The sequence below is a fragment of the Mesoplodon mirus genome, assembly GCF_964341445.2.
Source record: "Mesoplodon mirus genome assembly, chromosome: 9".
Classification (NCBI taxonomy): Eukaryota; Metazoa; Chordata; class Mammalia; order Artiodactyla; family Ziphiidae; genus Mesoplodon; species Mesoplodon mirus.
Genome location: NC_138985.1, coordinates 29,590,139 through 29,616,071, shown reverse-complemented (window position 1 = coordinate 29,616,071; position 25,933 = coordinate 29,590,139). Strand labels below are relative to the sequence as shown.

Sequence of the window (25,933 nt, the reverse complement as noted above, 5' to 3'; positions counted from 1 at the left end):
CATCCTTCCCCATCACACCCCATCACTCCCTCATCGCTCCCTCATCACTCCCTCCTCACTCCCTCATCACTCCCCATCACTCCCCATCACTCCCCTTCACTCCCTCATCAAACCCTCATCACTCCCCATCGTTCCCCATCACTCCCTCATCACTCCCCATCGCTCCCTCATCACTCCCTCATCACTCCCTCATCACTCCCCATCGTTCCCCATCACTCCCTCATCACTCCCCTTCACTCCCGCATCACTCCCCATCGTTCCCCATCGTTCCCCATCACTCCCTCATCGCTCCCTCATCACTCCCTCATTACACCCCATCACTCCCTCATCACTCCCCATCACTCCCCATCACTCCCCATCGTTCCCCATCACTCCCTCATTACTCCCCATCACTCCCTCATTACTCCCTATCACTCCCTCATCACTTCCCATCGCTCCCTCATTACTCCCCATCACTCCCTCATTGCTCCCTCAAAACTCCCCATCACTCCACATCACTCCCTCATCACTCCCTCATCACTCCCCATCGTTCCCCATCACTCCCCATCGTTCCCCATCACTCCCCATCACTCCCTCATCACTCCCTCATCGCTCCCCATCACTCCCTCATCACTCCCCATCGTTGCCCATCACTCCCCATCACTCCCCATCACTCCCTCATCACTCCCCATCGCTCCCTCATCACTCCCCATCACTCCCTCATCACACCCCATCGTTCCCCATTGTTTCCTCATCACTCCCTCTTCACTCCCCATCACTCCTGCATCACTCCCCATCACTCCCTCATCACTCCCTATCGTTCCCCATCACTCCCTCATCACTCCCTCAAAACTCCCCAACACTCCCCATCGTTCCCCATCACTCCCTCATCGCTCCCTCAAAACCCCCATTACTCCCTCATCTCTCCCCATCACTCCCCATCAATCCCCATCACTCCCTCATAGCGCCCGCATCACTCCCCATCAGTCCCTCATCGCTCCCTCATCACTCCCCATCACTCCCTCATAGCGCCCGCATCACTCCCCATCAGTCCCTCATCGCTCCCTCATCACTCCCCATCACTCCCTCGTCACTCCCTCATCGCTCCCCATCACTCGCCGTCGCTCCCCATCACTCCCCATCACTCCCTCATCACTCCCTCAAAACTCCCCATCGTTCCCCATCACTCCCTCAAAACTCCCCAACACTCCCCATCGTTCCCCATCACTCCCTCATCACTACCCATCGTTCGCCATCACTCCCTCATTACTCCCCATCACTCCCTCATCACTCTCCATCGCTCCCCATCACTCCCCATTGCTCCCTCATCACTCCCTCATGACTCCCCATCACTCCCTCATCACTCCCCATCACTCCCTCGTCACTCCCTCATCACTCCCCATCACTCCCTCATCACTCCCTCATCACTCCCCATCACTCCCCATCACTCCCTCATCACTCCCCATCACTCCCTCATCGCTCCCCATCACTCCCCATCACTCCCCATCACTCCCTCATTGCTCCCTCATCACTCCCCATCACTCCCCATCATTCCCCATCATTCCCTCATCACTCCCTCAAAACTCCCCATCACTCCTTCATCACTCCCTCATCACTCCCCATCACTCCCTCATCACTCCCTCATCACTCCCCATCGTTCCCCATCACTCCCTCATCACTCCCTCATCGCTCCCCATCACTCGTCATCGCTCTCCATCACTCCCTCATCACTCCGTCATCACTACCCATCGTTCCCCATCGCTCCCTCATCACTCCCCATCGTTCCACATCGTTCCCTCATCACTCCCTCTTCACTCCCCATCACTCCCTCATGACTCCCCATCACTCCCCATCACTCCCTCATCGCTCCCTCATCACTCCCTCATCACTCTCCATCACTCCCTCATCACTCCCTCATCACTCCCCATCGCTTCCTCATCACTCCCCATCACTCCCTCATCACTCCCCATCACTCCCTCATCGCTCCCTCATCACTCCCTCATCACTCTCCATCACTCCCTCATCACTCCCTCATCACTCCCCATCGCTTCCTCATCACTCCCCATCACTCCCTCATCACTCCCCATCACTCCCTCATCACTCCCCATCGCTCCCGCATCACTCCCCATCACTCCCCCATCACTCCCCATTGCTCCCTCATCACTCCCTCATGACTCCCCATCACTCCCTCATCACTCCCCATCGCTCCCCATCACTCCCCATCACTCCCTCGTCACTCCCTCATCACTCCCCATCACTCCCCATCACTCCCCATCGCTCCCCATTGCTCCCTCATCACTCCCCATCACTCCCTCATCACTCCCCATCACTCCCCATCACTCCCTCTTCACTCCCTCATCACTACCCATCATTCCCCATCACACCCCATCACTCCCTCATCGCTCCCCATCACTCCCCATCACTCCCTCATCACTCCCTCATCACTCCCCATCGTTCCCCATCACTCCCTCATCACTCCCCATCACTCCCCATCGTTCCCCATCATTCCCTCATCACTCCCTCAAAAACTCCCCATCACTCCTTCATCACTCCCCATCACTCCCCATCACTCCCTCATCACTCCCCATCACTCCCTCATCACTCACCATAGCTTTCATTACTGCCTGAACCATCCCCCTAACTGCGCTCCACTGAAAAATTGCCTTCCACGAAACCCGTCCCTGGTGTCAAAAAGTTTGGGTCCCCCTGCCCTGAGGCTATAAATTCAGGGGTTCCCATAACCCCCCAGATTCAATAATTTGGTAGAACGACCCACAGACCTGTGAAAGCAAAATACTTATGTTATAGTTCTATTATAGAGAATACAGACCAGGAAGAGCCAGATGAAGAGACACATAGGGTGAGGGCGTGGGAGGGGGATACAGGAACCTCTTTCCCCGTGGGCTCAGGGTATGCCACCCTCCCAGCACATTAACCATCACCAGCCCAGAAGACCCGAGTTTCTGTGTCCAAAGGCTTTCTTGTGTGTTCTTGAATAAGCATTGTCAGGAACTTCCCTCATGGTCCAGTAGTTAAGACTCTGTGCTCCCAGTACAGGCGGCCCAGGTTCAATCCCTGGTCAGGGAACTAGATCCCGCATGCCGCAATTAAGAGCCCACATGCCGCAGCTAAAGAGCCTGCATGCCGCAACTAAAGATCCTGCACGCCGCAACGATGATGATCCCACGTGCCACAGCTAAGACCCAGCACCGCCAAATAAATAAATAATTTTTTTAAAAAAGCATTACAAGGAAATCATCAGCAATTGGTGATTAACTCAATCCCCAGCCCTCTAATCACACGCCTAGAGTCACTTCATTAGCATAAACTTGGGTATGGGAAAGGGGCTCATTACAAATAACAAAAGGAAATTAATAAGGAAATTCCTATCACTCAGGAATTTGCAAGAGTTTTTGAAGCTGTGTGCCAGGGACAAAGACCAGATTCCGTTTTTATTCAGTTTTTATGTGCAGCCCGGTTTTCGACACCTACAGTCCACATGAACAACTTTCAGTTCTTTAGACACCTACACCCAGGCCAATTTGCCACCTCAGGTGGCTCAAAGTGCAGCTTAGGGCAGTTCACCTGGTGGTGTCAGACGGCTCCACCCAGACCGACTGGGTCGGAAAGGCAGGTGGGCCCCACCTGCTGTTTTCAGCAGCTCCAGGAAGTCAAAGACTGCTGGGTGAGGCTGCAAGGCTTCCTGATTTCAAGGTGCCCCAGAATCTCAGGCATCTCGCCAAAATGCAGATTCCAATTCTGAAGGTCTGGAATTCTGCATTTCTAGCTGCTCCCAGGGGAGGTAAAAAGTAAAAAGGGAAAGAAAGCTGGCCTTCCAGGACTGGGGCGTGTTGGGGGCCGGATGGTGGGAGGGGTGTGTGGACGGCCACGTTGGAAGGTCCTGAGTTGGGTAATGCACAGCTGGGAGCACAGTTTAGCGCCGGAGAGGAGGGGCTGCAGGAGGACGCACGGGAGGGAGGCCTGGACGCTGGGCAGGTAAAGGGCCGTTCCAGGGTGTGAGAAAGATGGGGCTACAGGTCCTGAGGGAGCCACACCTACCATGCAAAGGGACTCACAGTGCGGTGCTACTGTACCTCCAGGAAGCCCGAAGGCTGGAGGACAGTGGGCACACCCTCCCACACCCTCGCCTGTGCTGGGCAGGTGCTGGAAGAGCTTCTGGGGAGAGAGGTGAGTCTGAGATGGAGCTGAGCCCCTCGACGGAGCTGCCATTCCTGCCGGGGCCCAGACCCAGAAAAGATCCCCGGCGGGCCCTGAGCCCACCCTGACTTGAGCTTAGAAGGAACGGAATGGGGGCCCACCAGCCTCCCCCCGCCATGCTGAGGACTCCTCCCCTGCAGAGAATGCTCATCACGCCCCAGTCTCTGCATTAACCACGTGTCCAGCTTCTGTAAACTTGATGCTTTAACATCTGTCCTACATGCATACACTGGACACCTCGATGATATGCCTGACTCACCTTGCTCAGCCTCCTGCCCCCCACACCCCTCCTTGGGGGTGCAAAGTAACCAATCCGGAGACCACACCCCCACCAGTTCGTCTAGGGGGTCTTATACTCCTGGTCACTCTCCCAGTGCAAGGCCAGGGACCACACCACTAGGGGGAGACCTTCCACCCCAGAGCCCACTGACATTATTCACACTAGCCGGTCCTAATAAGCCTGTTCATCCTGTCTCTCCAGCTCCTTCCAAGGAAACCACAGTAAAGGCTCCTACCCACAGTTTCTCCCCACTCCTGCCCCCCACCTCCCCACCTCCTGGCTGACTCTGTGCTTCCCCATGTGGCTCTTCGTGGAGGGATGTGCCTCCTTCTCCTGGGAACTGTGAATGATAAACTGTCTTCACTGGCAGTCATCTCAGATTTCCTATTAACATGCTATATTTTAATAGTCACTTTCAAGGGCTGGACATCCATCCCAGAGAGACCCAGGGGCTGTGAAGGGGGTTCTCTCCCCACTGCACCACCTCTCGATGCTTGCTCACAGCAGCCCACCCCAGAGTTCCCAGCACCTACTAGGCTGATCCCCTAGCCCCACCATAGCTCTATCACCCCTGCAATGCCCAGAGAGGCCGCCCCCTGCAGCACAGGTACTCAGTTCCTGCAGACTCCAGAGCAGGAGCCCAGGTGGAAGGCAGAAGAGGCTGTAAGAAGGGCCCCATCAGTACGGCTCAGTGCCTGGCCCACAGGCTGCCATCACCAGGCCCCACTCCATCAACTATACCGTGCACTTCTCCACCCCGCACCAGGAGGGCTCTGCAAGACTTGCTGGTGGACGAGGTGGAAGGCTGGGCAAGGTGGAGTGATGGGCAAGGGGGATGGAAGGACGGACATGATGGAAGGAAGGGCAAGGGGGAAGGCTGGGAGAGTCATTCCATGGGCTGTGGGCCCCGGGAAGCCGGCCGTGTTCAGGATTCAGGAGGGCAGAAGGTCCACCACCCTACCCCAGCTGGGAGGGAGCCCCCGGCCAGGATGGAGAGGCATGGGGAGGTTTGGGTGGCTGTAGGAGACCTGGGTGCTCACTCTCCATGTGCTCTTGGGCTGTCCTGCCCTCCCTGGGCCTCAGTTTCCTGTACACAGAGAAGGGCAGAAAGGACATGTTCATGTGCCCAGCAAGAGCTGGGGCCAGGCTGACTTTGGGACAGCCACCAGATCTGATTCCTCCTCTTACTCGGGGGTCTGGAGACGCATGAATGCTACCAGGCCCTGAGGGAAAGTCTTCTCCTGAGAGGAGAGCCCTTGGCCAGGTTTGTCCAGGGTCCCCAAGGCCACCCCCAGGTTCTGTGATTCTCCAAAAGGACTCAGCGTAGAGTCACACCCATGGCTACGATGTATTCTCACAAAGGAGGACAGAGCAAACCCTGCAAAGAGACAAAGGCACGTGGGGTGGACTCTGGAGGAGGCCAGTCATGAGCTTCTAGACCTCTCCCCAGAGAGTCGCCCTGGAGGCACTGAATTCCCTGGCGACAAGCTGGGACCACTGGCAGGAAGCGTCTTCCAAGGAAGCTCGTTAGAGACTCAGCATCCAGGGGTTTTATCAGGGGCTGCTCTTGTAGGCACCCTCTGCCCGGCGTGTACCAAAATTCCAGACTCTCCGAGGGAAAGCAGCTGTCAGCACAGCGCACTACTTGTCCAGTTTGGGCACAGGGGGCTACTCTTACCATAGCGGGAAAGTTGTTGTCAGTGTCGGGAACTGTTTAGCAGCCACGTTTCCAGACACCAGTGGAGGGCCAACCTGGCCGGCAGACCCGTCAGGACTGGCAGCCTCGGACCTGCTGTGTCAGGGCTCTTCTGCACACCAGGGCTTCTGGCAGGTTGTGGTTTGAGTCCACCTGGGGCAAGAGAGAGGGCAGGTTGAGGACATAGTGATCAACCATCCTGGTTGGCCTGGGACTGGGGGATTTCCCTTGATGGGGACTTCCTGTGCTGAAACCAGGACCATGGTGGGCACACCAGGATGGCTGCTCATCTAGTTGAGGCACAATTTCAGGAGAGAAGCCGCTGTTAGCAGAGGGTGGTAGCAAGAGTGCGAGGATCAGCCTGGAAGGAGGCAGAGGGAAGGGAGGGAGGGCATCCACGTGGGGGGCTTATCTGGAGGGCTCCCGACAGAGGCCTGTATCCCTGCATCCTGACCACACATCCTGAAATAGCACTTTGACAAACCTGGAGACTGAGGCAGGCAGGTTCAGTACTCGGCCCAGGTTACAGGGTGGGCACGTAGTAGGACCAAATTGGTACCCTAACCTCCTCACGGTCATCTGCCAGCTCATCTGGCCCTGATTCCAACTGGAATGGGAACAGGTGTTGGCAAGTACCCACACCTCTCTGCACCTCAGTTTCTCCATCTGTCAGCAAGTGTGTTGGATGAGAAAGGCTCTGAGGTATCCCGGCTCTCCTTTCCACCCTCCCTCTGGGAAGGAGACAAACTCATCTCCTACAGCTCTGATGTCCTGCCAGGTGGACCCATGGCTTGTTCCTCATCGAGGACCTTGCTGTCCGAGGAGGGCATTTAGGTCAGATCCCCGCCCCAGGCCATTCCATCCCTCAAAGTCACCAATAAGGCAGTTCTGGGATCAGGAGGAAGGTGGAGGGTGCTAGCAAGTAGAATCAGGAAGGAAATAAGGGGACATCCCTGGTGGCACAGTGGTTAAGACTCCGCGCACCCAATGTAGGGGGCCCGGGTTCCATCCCTGATCAGGGAGCTAGATCCTGCATGCTGCAACTAAAAAAAAAGATCCCTCCCGCGACAACGAAGATCCCACCTTGTGCTGCAACTAAGACCCGATGCAGCCAAATAAATAAACCCACAGAACTGAGTAACTACCTTTCTCCAACACCTCTCCCCACCAAAAAAATGCCAGAAGTTTCTCTCCAGAGAGGGTAGTGGAGGGCATCTGGAATGAATTGCCTCAACCCTCTGGGAGAGCAGGCTTACCTTGTTAAAATCAGAGTGACTGTGGCAGTTCTAAATGCAGCCTCAAATCCTTGGGCACTCCTCCCCTTGAGACTGAGGTCAGAAACCCCCTCTTGAGTTTAGATGGGGCCATGGCCACTTCCACCATGGAGAACGCAGACCCTGTGTGCTTCTTGAGGCTGGTCATGAAAGGCAACGGGGTCTCCCTTGTTTGCTGGAGCACCCACGGCTGAACCCCTGAGCTAAGCAAGAGAGGCCAGCACACACAGGCCCTTGGTAGACTGTCTCTAGCTCTGAGTGGTTCCAGTGGAGGTCCCAGTCATTGCACAGCAGAGACAAGCCATCCTCAAAACATCCACAAGCATAACAAAGCAAACGGCGTCGTTTGTTCCGTAGCAACAGTAACGATGATGAAGGAAACATACGCATGCTCAAACCTGAGGCCACACACCCCCCGCCCCACCCAGTTGTCCTCCTCAGTCAGGCTCCCAAAATGTTGGCAGCTCTGAAAATGCCTCTGCAGAGTCTCACCAGCCCAAGAGGAAAGACCTAAGAAGAAGACAGCAGCAGATACCCAAGAAAATGGCCTGATGGCGAGGTTCACTGCCACTATGCTCCACTCACGTGCTAGAGTTCCTTCTTTTTAGCCCACCGCGCTTTCGTTTTCTTTTTAATATCACAGCTTTATTGAGGTATAATTCACCTAACATAAAATTCGCTCTTTAATGTGTACTCAGCGGCTCATCATACGTTCAGTTAATCGTGCAACTATCTAATTCCAGAACATTTTCGCCACCCCAAAAAGAAATTCCATACCCATTAGTCACTCCCCATTACACCACCGCCCCCATCTCCCCAGCCCCTGAAAACAATTCATCTACTTTCAAGTCTACAGACTTGCCTCTTCAGGACACTGCATATAAATGAAATCATGTAATACGTGGTCTCATTGGACTGGCTCCTGTCAACTGAAAAAAATGCACAATCTAAAAGCTGAGAATTGTTTTATTTGGTGGACTGAGGATTTCAAACCCGGGAGGCAGCCTCTCAGATTGCTCTGAGGGACTGCTCCGAAGAGGTATTGAAGAGGAACCAGGATATATAGTTTTGTAACAAAAACCAGGTGGTCAGAACAACAAAAGATTACTGTTAATTAAAGAAAACCGGGCATCTCAAGTTAATTAATTCAGCGCTTTTTATGTATGCGAAGATGCTAGTCTGCGCCCACTGAAATCATTCCTTTGATACGCACCTCAGCTATCTGGGGCCAGTATCCTGTTCTTTCCCATCCTGAGTCCCCTCGGCTCACCATCAAGGTGCAGCTGTAGTGGCTTGATGGCTGCAACATCCTTTGTTCATTGATTTAGATTTAGATTCCATACTTTAGAAATTTTTAAAAAAAGGAAAAGAATAGAGGAGAAGGAAACAGGAAGGAAAAAAAAGGAAGAAGGAAGGGAAGGAAGGTGGGCGAAAAAACACCTCATGTACAATTTTTGGACTCCACATAAACTCAAAAAGCTTGAAAGCTAGAGGCTCACAGAGTAACCAAGGCTTCAAAATCAGGAAATGATTTCTAAAACACCCAGCCACACTATCAATCAAGCAGGAGGATATAATAAAGACATTTTAGACCTGCAAGGCCTTTACTGACCTCCTTTGCATCATTTCTCACAGAGGTACTGAAGGATGCGCTCCACCCAAACAAGGACATAAACCAAGAAATAAGATAAAGGACAGAAAATAAGAGAGCTAGCATCAATAGAAGCAAAAGGAATACTGAGGACCTGGTAAAGGGAGATCCCAGGACGACACTCGCGCTGAGAGCATAGAGGTGATAATCCACATAGGAGGTCAGAAGGTTCAGGAAGACACTTCTTCAGTAAGATTAAACTGGTGACCTAGCTGAAGTGTCTGAACATCTTGAGAGATTTATACAACTGGTGAAGGATTGAGGTAGAAATTGTGACAAATACATGGAATTTTTTTTTCCATTTTTAAAATTTTTTGGCCAAGCCACACAGCACGTGGGATCTTAGTTCCCCGACCAGGGATCGAACCGACGCCCCCTGCGTTGGAAGCACAGAGTCTTAACCACTAAACCGCCAAGGAGGGCTTCCCTGGTGGCGCAGGGGTTGAGAATCCTCCTGCCAATGCAGGGGACACGGGCTCGAGCCCTGGTCCGGGAAGATCCCACATGCCGCAGAGCAACTAAGCACGTGAGCCACAACTACTGAGCCTGCGCTCTAGAGCCCGTAAGCCACAACTACTGAGCCCACGAGCCACAACTACTGAGCCCATGCACCTAGAGCCCGTGCTCCGCAACAAGAGTAGCCACCGCAATGAGAAGCCCACGCACCGCAACAAAGAGTAGCCCCCGCTCTCCGCAACTAGAGAAAGCCCGCGTGCAGCAACACAGCCAAAGATAAATAAACTTATTTCTTTTTCTTTTCTTTTTTTTTTTTTTTTTTTGGCGGTACGCGGGCCTCTCACTGTTGTGGCCTCTCCCGTTGCGGAGCACAGGCTCCGGACTCGCAGGCTCAGCGGCCATGGCTCACGGGCTCAGACGCTCCGCGGCATGTGGGATCTTCCCGGACCGGGGCATGAACCTCTGTCCCCTGCATCGGCAGGCGGACTCTCAACCACTGCGCCACCAGGGAAGCCCAATAAATTTATTTAAAAAAATAAAAATAAAAATAAACCGCCAGGCAGGTCCCTGGAATCTTAAGCCAAAAAAACACAAAGCAATTCTTAATTCCATGGAAATAAAAAGTCGTGCAGGAAGAAAGATAAATCAAGTCCACATACAAAACTCAGATACATCTTGCTTGGCTTACCCCGCAGTTTCTTTTACAAGTAAACGTCAATATTTAAAAGTCAAGAGACTGCACATAAAATTCCAGAATCCTAGATCCTTTTTTGGAAAAACTGCAAGATCTAGGCAATTTGTGCCCATATTTCCGCACACCTGTGCTGAGAGGCCTTCCCAGCGTGTCACAGCCCAGCCCTGGGCAGTCTACAGCCGGGGCTTCTCTAGAGGCTGTGAGAAACCCGCGGGTAAGGCGCGGGGCTGGGAGGTGGAGGGAAGCACGCACTGACGACAAAGCGTCGCCGCCTATACTCCGAATGAGGGCTGGGTACTGACCAGAGGGCCCCCAGGCCTCCCAGCCTCCGTTTCTGGACACTCTATTCTTCCCCACCGCCCTTCCCATTTTTCCAAAGTTGCTCAGCAACTGTCACTCACTTCATCTAGTCCGTGCCCTGAGCAAACATCGCCCCAGCCGGAAAAAGGAACCGGGAGTGATTTCCGGCTGGGCGGCAGGCGGCGAGCCTAGTTTCCGGCGGCGCGCCGAGTGACGTAAAAGAGCGCGCCGCGCAGCGTAGGCCCAGGGCCGTGCTGGGGCGTATGGAGGTCAGCTGGGGCGCTTGCGGTAGCGGCGGCGGCGGCGTAGGTCTCGGGGCCGGGGGGAAGAGGGTCCTGAGGAGCTCAGGTCCTGAAGGCATGGGGGCGTGGCCGGGAGAGGAGACCTGGAGGGCGCACGGGACGCAGGGGGTAGGGGTGGGGGGCTGGGGGCACGGGGGTGGGGGCGGGCCCGGTTCAGAGCCGCGCCTGCTCGCGCGCACGCGCCCCTCTTCCGAGGTCCCGCGTGGCGGCCTGCGAGCCCCGCACTGGTTCTCTGCGCTGTCGCTGGCTGCCCTTCGTGCACGTCGTTCTCCTTCTGCGTCTGAGGGCCGAACTTCTGGGTTGGTGTTTCCACAAATCCCAGTTGGGCTTCTGAACTTGTTTTCCTCACTAGCTCGTAGGACAGTCTTTAGTCGGGAACGTTTTCAGTGCTTCCCCGCGTTTGGGGCTCTGTGGATGGTGGATGTTACCCTTGGGTCGGTGTTCCTCCTCTCTGAGTCTCTTGCTTTATGTACAGTTAATCTAAGCTTTCTACAGCTGCAACAGTGAGCTCACGTAAAAATAAAATGTCCCACACCAAGTTCTCGGAAATCGAAGGTCAGACACGTTCTCTGCTTTGGCAGGAGGGAGGCCCAGGTTATAACGCCTTTTATCGTGCCCCGGCGGTGTGCCTTACCCAGGTCATTTATTCACGCTGGTGAGCAGCACAGAGTTGTTAAAAGCAGCTGCATCGGGATATGTAACATTCTTGGAGGAGGTAACGTTTTTCGTCTGGGTGCGGGAAGATGGGGGGTGATTTTCCGAACCCTATGAAGGGCGGTTAAAAAAAAAACAAGGCAGCAGGCCTTGCCCTGCCCTGCCCTGCCAAGGTGTAATGAAAGTGCAAGGCCTGTTTAGAATGAGGGTGTGTTCCAGGGAGGAAAAAGGTAAAACTGGGAAGATAGTTCTGGGCCATGTTGTGAAGTGCTTTTTATGATTGGTTCAGGAGGTTTGCTCTTGGAAAGTGTGTGTGTCTGTGTGTTTAGTAGGTCGGTGAGTAATAGTGTAGGTTGGTTTGGGGAGGCTCACTCACACAGCTATAAGTATTAAAATAACATCCACAGAAGCTGTGGGATGTATATATGGACGATATGTCCAGGGTTTTCCATGAGTCTAATTTAAAATATTGTCTCATCGTCTCCATAAGTCAATAATTTTTAATCCTGCGTACTTTTAAAAATAAAAAAAAAGAGGGGGGGAACGCTGTTCAAGCCCTGTGTGCCAAGACTCCCACTCAAGAGGTCTTGGGTCGGGCCTGGGATTCTGAGGTGTTGAACCATTCCCTAGATGATTCTACAGCCAGGACTGGAAACCCTCCAGCCCAAACTGTGATGCTCCTAAGTCTGGTTATTTGGTTATATTATGTACTGAAGCAGAAGCCCTCTGAAATTTTTGCTTCAGAAAACGCTGCTGCATGCACATGGTCAGTCAGGAAGGAGAGGTTTGGGCTGGTTTATGGGGACTGTGGCTGTGACTCTCTCTTTATTTTTTTAATAAGTTTATTTTATTTCTTTATTTTTGGCTGCGTTGGGTCTTCGTTGCTGCGCGCGGGGTTTCTCTAGTTGCGGCGAGCGGGGGCTACTGTTTGTTGCGGTGCGCGGGCTTCTCATTGCGGTGGCTTCTCGTTGCAGAGCATGGGCTCTAGGCACATGGGCTTCAGTAGTTGTGGCGCGCGGGCTCAGTAGTTGTGGCACGTGGGCTTAGTTGCTCTGCGGCATGTGGGATCTTCTCGGACCAGGGATCGAACCGTGTCCCCTGCATTGGCAGGCGGATTCTTAACCACTGCGCCACCAGGGAAGTCCTTGTGACTCCCTTTCATTTGTCTGGTTCTTCTGTTGTGTTTGGAAGTCGGGAACTGCCTCTGCACCACTCCCTTCTCTGTCCTTTTTCTCTTTAGGGCTTTGGAGTCACTTGCTAGGAGGCTTCTCTCCCCGCCCCCCGGGCCGCCATGGCTGCTCGGCTGGTGAAGCGATGCACGTGCCTCCTGAGGGAGGCCACCCGTCTGGCCCCTGCTGTGTCCCCTGTTGGCCAGCTGAGACTCGCCCGGGGAGCCCAGAAGCCTCTGACTTCCTCGGCTACCTCATCCAGCTCCCACCTCCCAGGTCCTTTGTCAGAGCTTGTGGAGAAGGAACAGGTGTTTACTCCCTACCCTGAGCGCCAGGAGGTGGACCAGCTCATCGAGAAGGCCACCAGGCCAGAGGAGCTCCTGGAGCTTCTGGGTGGCGGTCACTGTCTGCACGAGAACCACGCTGCCCTCACGCTCATCCAGCTCTCTCGCCTGCTGTCTGAGAAGCCGAAAGACAAAGCCTTGCTCATACAGGATGCCCGCTTTCGGCAACTTCTCCATCTTGTCAACAGCCAGGTGGGTTCAAGAGCCCTTCCTGCAGGTTCAACAAGCAGAAAACAGCAGAGGCCCTGGAGTCCAAAGCATCCAGTCACTTTCCGGATATAGATAGGAGCTCTGCTGTGTGTTCAGGCCCTCCACGTCCAGTGGTATTTTTTCATTTTATAGATTCCAAAGTACTTTAATGTGTTTCTTCTCTTTTTTTTAAATTAATTTTTATTAGAATATAGTTGCTTTACACCGTAGTTTCTGCTGTACAGCAAAATGAATCAGCTATTCGAATATATATAACTCCTCTTTTTTGGATTTCCTTCCCAACTAGGTCTGCTTTCTCTTTTGTTAATCCTCACAGCAGGTCTGTTAGGTGAATATTGCTGTCCTCATCTTACAGACAGGCAACGCAGACACAGTAAATAGAAGCACAAGGATCGAGCACGGTTCTTCTCAATGCCTTGGGGGCTTTCCCCCTCGCCCTGCAGTCTTGGCTTGCATAGCCCCCACTCAGTGTCTGGCTGATGGGGGATACACTCTTGAGGCTGGAGGAGATGAGGGGTGACTAGCGGAGGATCTTGAGCTGCCCGTGGGCATTATCCGATCAGATCCTTAAAGGTGGAGCGTGGAGAGAAGGGACCTGTGTGTGGCAGGGATTGGGGGCAGGACTCTACCCAGTTTATGTTCCGTGTAAGGAAGGACTCCCTTCACGCAGACTCTTCCCGTGGCTCCGTGGGATCTGCTGGAGCCAGAGGGCCTGGGGCGCAGCAGAGAGGTACAGACCCTCCCCCTGGCTGCTCCAGAAGGGCAAGGTCCTGTGTCCACTTGTCAGGGATGAGGAGGAGGAGACTCGCAGCTCAAGGAAGGGGCCACATTAAATGAATTTTTTCAAACTGTAGGTTATGAAAGTGTAGTAGAAGTGGCCAAGTGTTTTTAATGCGATAGAGTAATGTAGAAAACAGTTCACATGTAGTCAGGGAAGTGTTTTGTGGAACTTTTTGTCTTAGTTAATTGTGTATGTGCAGGCCACAGTACAGATTTATTTCTTACTGAGAATATAACTCAAAAATTAAGTAGATCCCTTCTTTTTCTAAGGCTATAATTCTAGTTATTCATTGAACATTTTACACACAAAGTAAGCTTTAGAGACAAGACTGGACATTTGGAACAAAATTACAAAATTGTAATTACAAAACTACATTGTAACAAAATTACAAGCTAGTAATGAACCAGGAACAAAGTATTTAGGAGGGTAAGCAGTGAATAAGATTTCTTTTAAAGAGCCCTCCTACTTCAGGGAAATCTGCAGAAAAAGCAGGAGCCACTGGGGGCTCTTGTGATACTGAGATCAAATTCATACCTATTATTTTGTTTTGCTGCACCACGCAGCTTGTGGGATCTCAGTTCCCCAAACCAGGCACTGAACCCGGCCCCTGCAGAGGAAGCGCAGAGTCCTAACCACTGGACCGCCAGGGAAGCCCCTCATACTTTTCTTCTTCTGCCCGGCCTTTCGCACAACAGCTTTTTTGTTTGCCCCTCACGTCGTGTGTGTGATTTCAGCTCCCCCTCTCAGCAGTGCAGCCCCATTTCACAGATGAGGGCTCAGGAGACTTGCAGAGTGGCAGAGTTAAGAGCCTCAGCGCAGCAGACAGCAGAGCCCTGCTCAGCTACCAAATACTGCCTTCCCTGGGGGTGGGACCCGAGGGCTCCGCGAGTGGCCCCCGTATTCCTCTGAGGCCTGGAGACATGCCCTGCAGGGGGCGCTGTGGTGGGCCTGCTGGCCCAGACAGGCTGTGATGGAGGAGCAGCCTGGTGCGCCTGTGTAAGTGGCAGGTGGGGAGCTGCTTCTAGGGAGGCAGCCACCAGCTCGGAGCCTTGGCCCGCTCTGTAACAGCACAGGGTCCACAGGGTCCCAGGTGTGACCTTGCCTGTGTCCCCCCACCCAGATAACTGCAGTCTGGCATGGGACCCTCGTGAAGCTGCTCCGGAGCCTCTATGCACTGGGACTTCCCCCCACCTCCAAGGAGCTGCGATCAGTGGAGCAGGAGGTCCGCTGGCGCATGCGCAGGCTAAAGTACAAGCACCTGGCCTTCCTGGCCGAGTCCAGCGCCACCTACATGCAGGAGCAGGACTCCCAGGAGCTGCTGGGGGAGCTGCTGGTGCACCTGGAGCGGCGCTGGGCAGAAATCGATGACAGCCGCACGGTGGTGGCCATGATGATGAAGACGGGGCACCTCTCCGAGTCTCTGATGACCCGCCTGGAGGACAAGGTACTGGGATCCAGAGCCCTGGCAGCTTCTGTCCGGAGTCTGGGGCGTGGCCCTGGAGGGACTGGCGCTTCACACGGCTGGAGGCAGCTCTCCGCTCCCACTGGCTCCTCCAAGCATCTAGGGGGGTGTGGAGCCTGAACCCCACTCCTTTGTATTCCTCCAAAATTGCGTCTTGCACATAACCTGGAAGCGGCGTGGCTGGCACCTTCTGAAGTGTGTCCTGGGCCACCCCCGTGGCTCAGCCTCCGGCTAGTGCTTCCTAGAGATACCACGCCTGCCCACCCCCTGCTGCACCCCCCGCCCCGCAGTCAAGTCAAATTCAGCCCCTGTTCCCGTAGTAGCGGGGGCTGGCCCAGATGACTGCCACAGCAAGCTCTGCAGCTCATGGGCCCCAGGTCCCCTGCCCTGGGACCTGGGGATAAGTTTGGCTGCGGACATGGCGCCCCGGTCTGGGGGCTCCCTGGGGTGGGCGTGGGGCAGGCCCTGCACAGATGGGGCCTGTGTTTAGTAAGCTCAGGCCCAGTTACTGTCTCGCAGGGCCTGCACTGCATGGGACCCCTGGCCCTCGGGCCGTCGAGCTGACCCCTGCCGGCTGTGGTTGACAGTGCCTGGAGCTGGTGGAGCAGTTTGGCCCCGAGGAGCTGCGGAAGGTGCTGGTGACATTGGCAGCTCAGAACCGGCGGTCGGTGCCCTTGCTGCGGGCCATCTCGTACCACCTGGTCCAGAAGCCCTTCCCCCTGACGAAAGGCATCCTCCTGGACCTGGCCTACGCCTATGGTGAGCCCTGTGCACGGAGAGCAGAGTGGGGCGGAGGCTGAGTTCTGGCCGCAGCTGTGTCAAATTCGGTGCCTGCCTCACCCGTGGCGGGCACTGGCCTAAGAGGCTGCCACAGAAACACTGTGACTCACGGGCCCTGATCCTCTCTGCTGGGCCTCAGGGATAAATTTGGTTACAGACACCAAGCTCTTACTCCTTGAGACCAGGGTGGGTGGCGGGTGGGCCTGAGGGTGGCCTGCCGATCGATCCTCACCAGTTAAATCTCGGGCTCTGTCCCCAAGGCAAACTCGGCTTCCACCAGACGCAGGTGTTCCAGCGCTTGGCTGCAGACCTGTTGCCCCACACTCCTCGCCTGACGTCCAGCGAGGTGGCCCGCTGCACCAAGTCCTTTGCCTTCCTTAAGTGGCTCAATCTGCCCCTGTTTGAGGCCTTTGCCCAGGTGAGCTGGGGTACAGACCTGAGGCCTGGCTTTGAGGGCCTTCTGTGCCTGACCCCCTGCTTAAGCCGGCTCCCTGGTTGTTTCATTAGGGAGGCCCCTCCGGCCTGGAAACACTTTCTGGTGGCAAACATGGAGTCTTTATTCTGGCTTTTATTTGGAGAGAAGTGATACGTAGTGAAAGTAGTGAAAGAAAATGTAGTTGAAAACGGCTTATTCCATTCTTCCACCAAACTTTGTAGAGTTTTTGTCTGTCTCTGGGTAGCTGTGTGGGGAGCAGTGTAGACGGCGAGCCTGAGAATCCACTCAAAACTCTCCCTAAACTTCCAGCTGCCCCAGAATGGAGTTGTGAAGAAAGAGGATGTTTGCACTTAGGTTTCTGTGCAACAGGTTGAAACTGTGTTTGTAGGCTGAGGAGTATTTATTTCTAAAGCTGTCGTCAGGGACCTTTTGTGTGTGTAATTGCCTCTGGGAGGATAGGGTCTGGCCCTCTGCCCACTGCCCTGTGTAAATTACCCCTTGGGGCTGGGAGCTCGTGGGCTCTGGGGGAGGACCAGGTCTGCATGGGGCACTGGCCACCGGGCCCCTCTCATCCGGCCTTTGTGTCCTCCCTGACCGGCCCAGCACGTCCTGGACAGAGCCCAGAGCATCACTCTGCCACAGCTGTACAACATGCTCCTGGCTTTCGCCCGTGTGAACTTCCACCCAGAACGGGAGGATCCATTCTTCAGCCTGGTACAGTCTTCACGCCCCCAGCTCCTGCACTCTCCCTGCCTCGGATGCTCAGCCCTCCTCGGAGCAGCTCGGGACTGAGTGGGAGGGAGGGAAGAGACCGGATTTGTGCTGAGGGGCCCCGGGTGTAGGCAGTAAGGAAGAAGGCCCGGCATGGGGACGTGGAGGGAGCTGGCTAGAGCCCGGCGTCCCAGGGATTGTCTGGGGACGAAACGCAAAATCCGGCATGGCAGCCAAGGGTCAGGAGGGCATCCGACGGCTCACTGAGCAGTAGGGCTGGGGGACCCTTGCTCTTGCTTCCTAGTGCTCCCTGAAGGCCCTGTTGGGGCTCAGAGACCTCAATCCACTTGCAGGGGTGAGAGTGTCCTGTGAGTGGACTGGGTATGACCCTAGGGCCCCCGCGGTGGGCACTGCCGCAGCCGGCCAGCTGCTTCCCCTTTCATAATCGCTAACTCCTCTCAGGGCCAGAAATACCTCCCCTGTGCAGGAGACGTGGTTTTGTGCCATAGGTCCCTGCCAGTGGGAGGGGCAGCGGGGGGAACCCAGCTGCTGTCCAGATTGGGCCTAAGGGATGAGGAGGGTTTCTGGTACCTTCCACCAGGGGTGCCCCAAGCCTGCCCAAGAGCACCTTGGCCAACGTTGCTCCCCATCACCCCCCTTGGGCCTCAGCGTGGCCAGGTCATAACGCAGCTCCAGCTGCCGCCCGCCCAGGGATGCCTGCGGCCACGGAGCAAACCTGCTTTCCCTACCCCACCCCGTCCTTGCCCAGGTGCATGAGAAGCTGGGGTCAGAGCTGGCAGGCCTGGAGCCAGCCCTGCAGGTGGACGTGGTGTGGGCCCTGTGTGTGCTGCAGAAGGTGCTGGAGGCCGAGCTGCAGGCTGTGCTCCACCCTGAGTTTCACACCCAGTTTCTAGGTGAGCAGTGGGGGGTATTCCTCCCTCTCCCGAGTGATGGCAAGCCCACTGTGCATCCCCCTCCCCGCCCGGCCCTCACCCCACCCCACCCCATCCCATCCCATCCCATCCCAAGTACCGCCCCAGCCTTGAGCCAGGAGGGAGCCTGGGAGCCTCGGGGCTCCGCTCACCATCGGGGAGACCGGGCAGGCCCGGCTCACCCAGCATCTGCTCCTTCTCTGTCCGCTCCTAGTGGGTGACCGGCAAACCCTCTTCCCGCTGCTCCTGACCCAGAGTCCAGGGTGAGACTTGGGTGAGGGGTGCCTCTGGCTCTCGCACTTGGCCCCCGTGTCCCTCCGCCCTCTTCCTCCTGGCCCTCCACCGGCCCCTCCCCTCTCTCTCCATCCTCTCCTGTTAGGTGGCAAGTCCCCAAAGGATCAAAGCACCTTCCAGAAGCTGCTCCATATCAATGCCACTGCCCAGCTGGAGCACCCCGAGTACATGGGCCCCCTTTTGCCAGCCTCAGCCTTGGTCCCCAGGCCCTCGGCCCTTGACAGGAAGGTGACCCCCTTGCAGAAGGAGCTGCAGGAGACGCTGAAGGGGCTGCTGGGGAGTGCCGACAAGGGCAGCTTCATGGTGGCCACGCAGTATGGCTGGGTTCTGGGTGAGGGCCCTCCCCCTCCCCCTCCCCCTCCCAGCAGTCCCATCTGGGGACTGTTCTAAACCTGCCCCCTCTGCTCTCCAGGGTCTCTGTTCATCCACCGTAGGGGCGGGGCTGTCAGTCCAGTTGGACGCCAAGGGACAGTCCCCAACACGTTTTCATTCCATGCTCTCCCTAGATGCTGAGGTGCTACTGGACACCGACAGCCAGCTCCTGCCCCTGAGGGCCTTTGTGGCCCCTCATCTCGCCCTGCCCTCTGGCAGCCAGCCACTACCCCCGGGGGCCAAGAGGTGAGCGACCACACAACCCTTGGGGGCCACGTGCACTTGGCTCTTCCGCATTCCCTCTTCTCTCCAGGGGCCTAGGAGAGCTGTCAGCACCCACAGCGCCCCTCTCCCTGCAGGCTGGCCTTCCTGCGCTGGGAGTTCCCCAACTTCAACAGCCGAAGCAAAGACTTACTGGGGCGCTTCGTGCTGGCCCGGCGCCACCTGCTGGCCGCTGGCTTCCTGCTGGTCGATGTGAGTATCTGTTGGGTGGGCGGTGACTGCACAGGGAGAAGCCCCCGGCCCAGTCGGGTTATGGGAGGAGCCAGTGCTCACGGGGACCCCAGCTCTTGAGGTCAGGACCCCAGCTCTTGAGGTCAGCCATGTTAGGATTCCCCCTTCACGTGAGAAAAGGGAAGCTTGAAAGGGTGTTGTGTCCTTCCCAACGTCACACAGCTTTTAAGTATCTGATGCCGTAGGCACTGTTCCCACCTCCACAGCCAGGGCCTCTTAGACGGGGTAAGACCAACCAGGTGCCCAGGTCCGAGTGCCCACGTGTGCCTCATCCAGGATTCTGCCGTGGTCCGGCCCTGGGGCCTGGCTCCAGCTTTTCACTGCAGAGACTTCTGCCATGGGAGCAGGCTGTCCTGTTAGGGGCCAGAGATTCACATTAGTGACTCTCTTGTTGAGTTTTTTGTTTTGCTTTTGGTACAACTTATAAAATCTAGAGGCTGCTCTTGGTCCTGTGTAGCCGTGGGCCCCTGCAGCTCTGAGCACTGACCAAGTCAGGGTCTCTTCCCCACACATGCTGCAGCAGCTCCGTGGGCTTCTTCCTTCGGGATTTGGAGGCCAGGGGTGTGGTGTGCAGGGCAGCAGGCGGGACAAGGGTCCCCGCCTGCCCTGACTTGCCTCCTGCGTCCCCAGGTCCCATACTACGAGTGGCTGGAACTAAAGTCTGAATGGCAGAAGAGCGCCTACCTCAAGGACAAGATGCGCAAAGCAGTGGCGGAGGAGCTGGCCAAGTAACCTGTCCCGTAGCGAGGACTGTGTGCCCAGGGGGCCGGACTCCCCTGGAGGCCTAGCCACGAGCGCTGGGTGGGCCAGAGGTGGCACGCTCGAGGACAAACCTCAGGGCAGGACCTTGGCCGGAAGTGGGCTGGTGGCCGGCATCTCTGAGTGGCAGGTCGTTCTTTCGTGGGTAATAAATCTTTAATCAGCTGCCTCTCTGTACCAGCTTCTCTGCCACCCGTGGAGGACCCTTCTCGTGTACATCCGTGCACGGCTGGCCTGTTGCTCAGACGCAGTCAGCCCTGCACAGGCCGAGTCCTGCAGTGCGGAGCCTCGGCACACGAGGACCTTCCCGGGGGGCCAGTTGGGTTTTCAGTGCATGGCTTGGGGTTCTAATCATGGCGTGGTTACTGATGACAGTCATCCTGGGAGGTCCCCTCCCATCCAATGGTCTTGGGAGAGGGGTGGACCCTGACGGCCTACATTGCCACGTGGCATGAGGCCAGTCACTCAGGAGGCACTGGCTCTGAGTAGAAGACGGGCGTGCACTTGACTGCCACTGGGACCAGAAGAGACCCCGGACCAGAGTGCCGTGGTGTCATGCTACCATTGTGGGAACCGTCTGCCTGCGTAGCCCGGCCCCCTTCACCACACCAGCAGCAGCGCCCCCAAATGCTGGAAAGAAATAGGCATTCTCCGGATTCCCTGGCGGTCTAGTGGTTAGGACTCCATGCTTCCGCAGCTGGGGGCCGGGGTTCAATCCCTCGTTGGGTAACTAAGATCCCACAAGCCACGCAGCATGGCCAAAAAAAAAAAAAAAAAAAAAAAGGGCTTTCTTCCAGTCCCTCACAAGAGACGTTGCTGAGGACAGGGCAGTGTCATGTGCCTCCAGCAGTACAGAGTGGAGAGAGGCTGGTGTGAGTGGGGCTGAGCAGAGGAGAAGGGCCATCTCGCCCCCGTGGGCCCCCGTCCCAGCTGTTCCCCGCTCCCCCAAAGCGGTCCGTCAGAGTGAGTCACACAGGCATTGGGGTAGAGGGGGGACCATAGGGCACCAGCTCACAGGACGTGGGTCCTTGTCATTTGCACAGGCTGGCAGGGGTTCTTCACCCAGAGAGAAGGGCAGCCAAGATGGCTTTCTGGAGCTGCCGAGTCCCAGCCCAGGCAAGATGAGGGAGCAGGGAGCACTCCGCAGGGAAGGGCGAGTGTGGACAAGCGCACGGGGGCTGAGCCAGCAGGGGCGCCTCTGGGAGCTCCCACGGAGGAAGGAGCTCGTCCTGTTCACCAGCATCTCTGGCTTCTATCTGAGATACTTTAACAGATTCTCTGCAGTTGTAAGGGACTACACAGTGGTCCCTTGTGCCCCTACCAGTCTCCCCAAAGGTGACATCTTGTAGAACTCTGGCACATGTCACACCAGGACACTGATGGGAATAAAGGTCCACATGCAGGAGATGGGCATTGCCACCAGGACGCCTCCACCTTGTTCTCAGCTAGCCAGCAACTGCCAACCTGTCCTCCATGTCTGTTCTGTCACTTGGAGAATGTCCTATAGAGGAATCATACGGTATATAACCTTGAGATACTGGGTTTTTTCACGGCACCGTTCTGTGGTGGTTCATCCAGTAGGTCCTTCCTTGTTACTGCTGGTAGACTGACTCAGCCCTGTGTGCGGGTGTTTGTGAAAACCTAAGCTTTCATTTCTCTGGGATAAGTGCCCGGGAATACAGCTGCTGGGTCGTATGGGATTTCTATGCTGTTTAAGAAACTGCCACAGTGTTTGCGGGGGTGCTGTACCATGTTACAGCCCCACTGGCCACGTGAGAAGCAGTAAAGTCTTCCACATCCCCGCCAGCCTTTGGTGTTCTCAGGGTTTCCTGCAGCAACGCTGGTGGGTATGGAGTGATACCTTTTCAGTTGCATTTGCCTAATGGCAAATGCTGAACACTTACCTAATTTTTTTATTCTAGTCATCTTGGTGGGTATGAAGCGCTATCCCATTGTGGTTTTGATTATCATTTCCACGATGACTAATATCTTTTCATGTGCTTATGGCCTATTTACATATAATTTTTGGAGAAACACCTATTCAGATCCTTTGTCCAGTTTTTAATTAGGTTGTCTTATTGGGTTGTAAGAGTTCTTTATACGTTCTAGAAACAAGTCCCTTATCAGATAAATGACTTGTAAATATTTTTTCCCATTCTGTGGGCTATATTTTCACTTTCTTGATGGTGGCCTTTGAAACACTAAAGTTCTAAATTTTGGTGAAATAGAGTCTCTCCCACAAGTGGGGGCTAAACAGAAGGGAGCCCCACCTCTTGGCCACACTTACCTGGGGTTCAGCTCCAGCAGCGGGTATCTGGGGGCAGGATAAGTGTCAAAGCCCTTCATCCCCCCAGGGTAGGGGCAGGGGGTGAGGGGCCCTGTGTTCTTGGCTGCACCACTCTGCACAAGGTGGATTCTCAAATACTCTAGACTCTTTCTTCGTAAATTTGCACAGATTTATTTTATTTTTTGGCTGTGCCACGTGGCATGCGGGATCTTAGTTCCCCAGCCGGGGGAAACCCACTCCCCCTGCAGTGGAAGCACAAAGTCTTAACCACTGGACCGCCAGAGAATTCCCAGCGTAGATCTTGAATAGCTATTTCTTCACCTATTTGCCCTTCAGACCCTTTCCAGGAGCTTTAAATGTTTGCCTGTTTTATAATTTTCACCAGTTTTCACTGGGGAGCTGGTCAGTGGAGCTCCTCATGCTTTCATTCTGAAGTCCATCTGCTTTTTACTTATTTTTCTTGCCTTACTGCAGGGGTTAGAACTTCCAGCACGGTTTGAAAAAAGGGCGGCGGAGGGGAGCTTCTGTTGAGAACAGGCATCCCTGCCTTGTTCCCAATCTTAGAAAGCATTCAGTCTTTCACTACCAAGGGTGATGTTAGCTGTAAGGCTTTTGTATATGATTTTTATCAAGTTTATTTTAACTTGCTGAGAAGTTTTTTTTTTTAATCTGACTGGCTGATGGGCTATGTCAAATGCTTTTTCTGTATCAATTGATATATAATTTTTCTTCTTTAGTCTGTTGATGTAGTGGGTTACATTGATCTTCAAGTGTTGAACCACACTTGCATAGCTGGAATAAATTCTACTTGGTCATGGTGTATAATTCTTTTTATACATTGTTGGATTTGATTTGCTTATATTTTAGATTTTTTTGTGCCTGTGTTCATGGGAGATATTGGTCTGTAGTTTTTGTTTGTTTGTTTTGGGTACTGTCTTTGCGTGGTCTGGGTATCAGGGTATGTCTTGTCTCCTAAAATGAGTTAGGAAGTGTTTCCTCCTATTTTGTGGAAGAGATTGTCTAAAATTGACGTTAATTCTACTTTAAGTACTTGGTAGAACTCCAGTGAAACTATCTGGGCTTGAAGACTTCTTTGGGGAAGCTTTTTTTTAAGTTACAAATTCAATTTCTTTCATGGTTTTAGGATTATTCATATTATCTGTTTCATCTAGTTTGAATTTTTGGTAGATTTCAATTTTCAAGTAATTGTCCCTTTCTTCAAAGTTGCTGAATTTATGAGCATTGTTGGTAGCGTTCCCTTAGTATCCTTGAAATGCCCTCAGACTCTGTAGCCCTGTTATTAGTCAGCATTCTCCAGAGAAACAGGGCTAGCAGAATATATGAGAGAGAAAAATGTAAGTGGAGATTTATTACAGGAATTGGCTCTGCAGTTATGACGGCCAAGAAGTCCCATGATTTGCATTTCTCAAGCTGGAGAGCCAGGAAAACCATAGTCATTGGTATAAATCCAGTCCAAGTGCAAAAGCCTGAGAACGGGGAGGGATGTGGGGTGGCGTGTCACTGGTATCAGCCCTGGAGTCCAATGTCCGAGGGTAGAAGGACGTCCCAGCTCAAGAAGAGAGTGAATCCACCATTCCTTCATCTTTGTTTCTCTCTGACCCCACCCCAGCGGATTGGCTGATTCCCACCCACATTGGTGAGGGCGGATCTCTACTCAGTCTACTGAATTAGATGCTAATCTCCAGAGATGCCCTCACATACACACCCAGAAATAGCATTTAACGGGCTAACTGGGCATCCCAAGCCCGGTCAAGTTAACACATAGAATTAACCATCATAGCCCCCATTGCATACTGGTCATTTGTGTCTTCTCTATTTTTGTCCATCTTGCAATTTTACCAATTTTCCAAAGAACTATTCTTTTTTGTTTCATTGATTTCCTCTGTTGTTTTCCTGTTTTCAGTTTCATTGATTTCTGCTCGACTTTCCTTCTTTCTGCTTGTTTTATTTTGCCCTTCTTTTCCTAGTTTCCTGAGGTAGAAACTTAGATGATTGATTTGAGACCTTTCCTCTTTTCTGATATGCTGTAAATATTCCTCTTAGCACTGTTACCTGCAGACCACATAATCTGGTATTTTATATTTTTATCTTCATTCAGTTCAGTTCTGTGTTTCTTAAAAATTTTCTTCTAGATGTGATTTTCCTGGTTGTTGGGTTCTTCCCTGATGTCCCCGGTATGATGGGTGATTTTTTTAAATTGTATCCCAGACAGGCTTTATGTTCAAATTTTTATGAATTTTAGCAGGCAGTCATCCTGTTTGGGTTCAAGATGCAGGTCCTGGGCTGCTTTCACGGCCTGTGGTTCTAAGGACAGTATAACACTCAGGGGCTTTCTTGCACTGTGTTGGTCTCATGCCGCTGGGCCCTGCTGGTGCTCTCGAATGGGTGGGAGGCACTAACTAGGCTGGACCATCCTGTGCCTTGGGTTGGGGGGGGGGTGTTTTCCTGGGGGAGGAAGCCCAGCTTGCTGGGCTGAAAGCCTGCCATGGTGGGGTTTCCCTTGCCAGTGCCCCCATCCGCCAGAGCCTCTGGTTGGGGGGCAGGGGGGCAGGAGCCTGAGTGAGGTGGGGCACGGTGTGGGGAGGAATGTGCTTCCCTTGACCCCATATCACGAGACTTCCCTTGATCGTCGTACCAGTTCTGCCAGACTGCCTAGAATTGTGACAGACTCCCGTCCACATGAGGATGAATACCTGGCCCTCCTGGTAGCAGCTGTGTGTGGGGAGGAGGGGTGGGTTAGGAAATGCCGGGCGTGGGTCCCCTTCCGTTGGGTGGGCTGCTCTGCCGTTCCTCCAGTCCTGGGGTCCCTCACCAGCTCACCTTCCTCTTTTCATCTTTGAGAGTTCAGTTTTGGTGGTCTCTAATTTCCTGCATTTTTCTTGGTTTAGTCAGAAGGAGCAGGGCGACAAGCTCATGCCACAGGGGCTGGCAGAGAAGTGAGACTTAAGAAGGACTCCGCTGAGGCGATGAGAAAGGGGCCTTAGGAGGACGCAACTTTCCCCCCACCCCCGGCTGTGCCGTGGCTTGTGGGATCTTAGTTCCCCTACCAGGGCTTGAACCCGGGACCCAGCAGTGAAAGCGCCGAGTCCTAACCACTGGACCGCCAAGGAATTCCCTGAAGGAGCAACTTAGAAACTCTTGGATGCTTCCAAGACCCAAGAGGGTGAAGATGGGTGTGGAGGAAAGGGAGGAAGAGGAGTCCCCCAACAGTGGGACAGACGGACAGATTTCCAGCGACAGAGAGGGATGCAAGATGCAGGGCTTAGATTGGGACATGATGTGTCTGGTGCCTGGTGCACCGGGGAGATGCCCAGCAGGCAGCCCCTGGCTCCGTGGGCTCTGGGGTAGAGCCAACAGA

The 25,933-nt window shown here is 54.3% G+C and overlaps 1 protein-coding gene and 1 long non-coding RNA gene across 5 annotated transcripts; one reads left to right on the top strand and one right to left on the bottom strand.

The window, feature by feature from the left end:
* Nucleotides 1–4,759: 4,759 nt before the first annotated feature.
* Nucleotides 4,760–10,730, bottom strand: LOC309810675. The gene is made up of 3 exons (XR_014295041.1): nt 10,650–10,730; nt 6,156–6,326; nt 4,760–5,564 (listed from the first exon to the last, which is right to left on the bottom strand). It is a non-coding gene; the product is annotated as an uncharacterized lncRNA (long non-coding RNA).
* Nucleotides 10,731–10,753: 23 nt separating this feature from the next.
* On the top strand, nt 10,754–20,432 carry TBRG4 (transforming growth factor beta regulator 4). 4 transcript variants are annotated; one of them, XM_082632847.1, is made up of 11 exons: nt 10,754–10,817; nt 12,745–13,209; nt 15,129–15,452; nt 16,058–16,229; nt 16,511–16,668; nt 17,290–17,400; nt 18,167–18,311; nt 18,709–18,954; nt 19,130–19,241; nt 19,355–19,469; nt 20,139–20,432. In XM_082632847.1, the coding sequence occupies exons 2-11, from the start codon at nt 12,796–12,798 to the stop codon at nt 20,238–20,240; spliced, it is 1,899 nt and encodes a 632-aa protein (XP_082488973.1). In that variant the 5' UTR covers nt 10,754–10,817; nt 12,745–12,795; the 3' UTR covers nt 20,241–20,432. The 4 variants fall into 4 exon arrangements, with proteins under 4 accessions (XP_082488973.1, XP_082488975.1, XP_082488972.1 ...); XM_082632849.1 differs by lacking the exon at nt 10,754–10,817 and adding an exon at nt 10,835–10,853; XM_082632846.1 differs by lacking the exon at nt 10,754–10,817 and adding an exon at nt 11,028–11,149.
* The last annotated feature ends 5,501 nt before the right edge of the window (nt 20,433–25,933 follow it).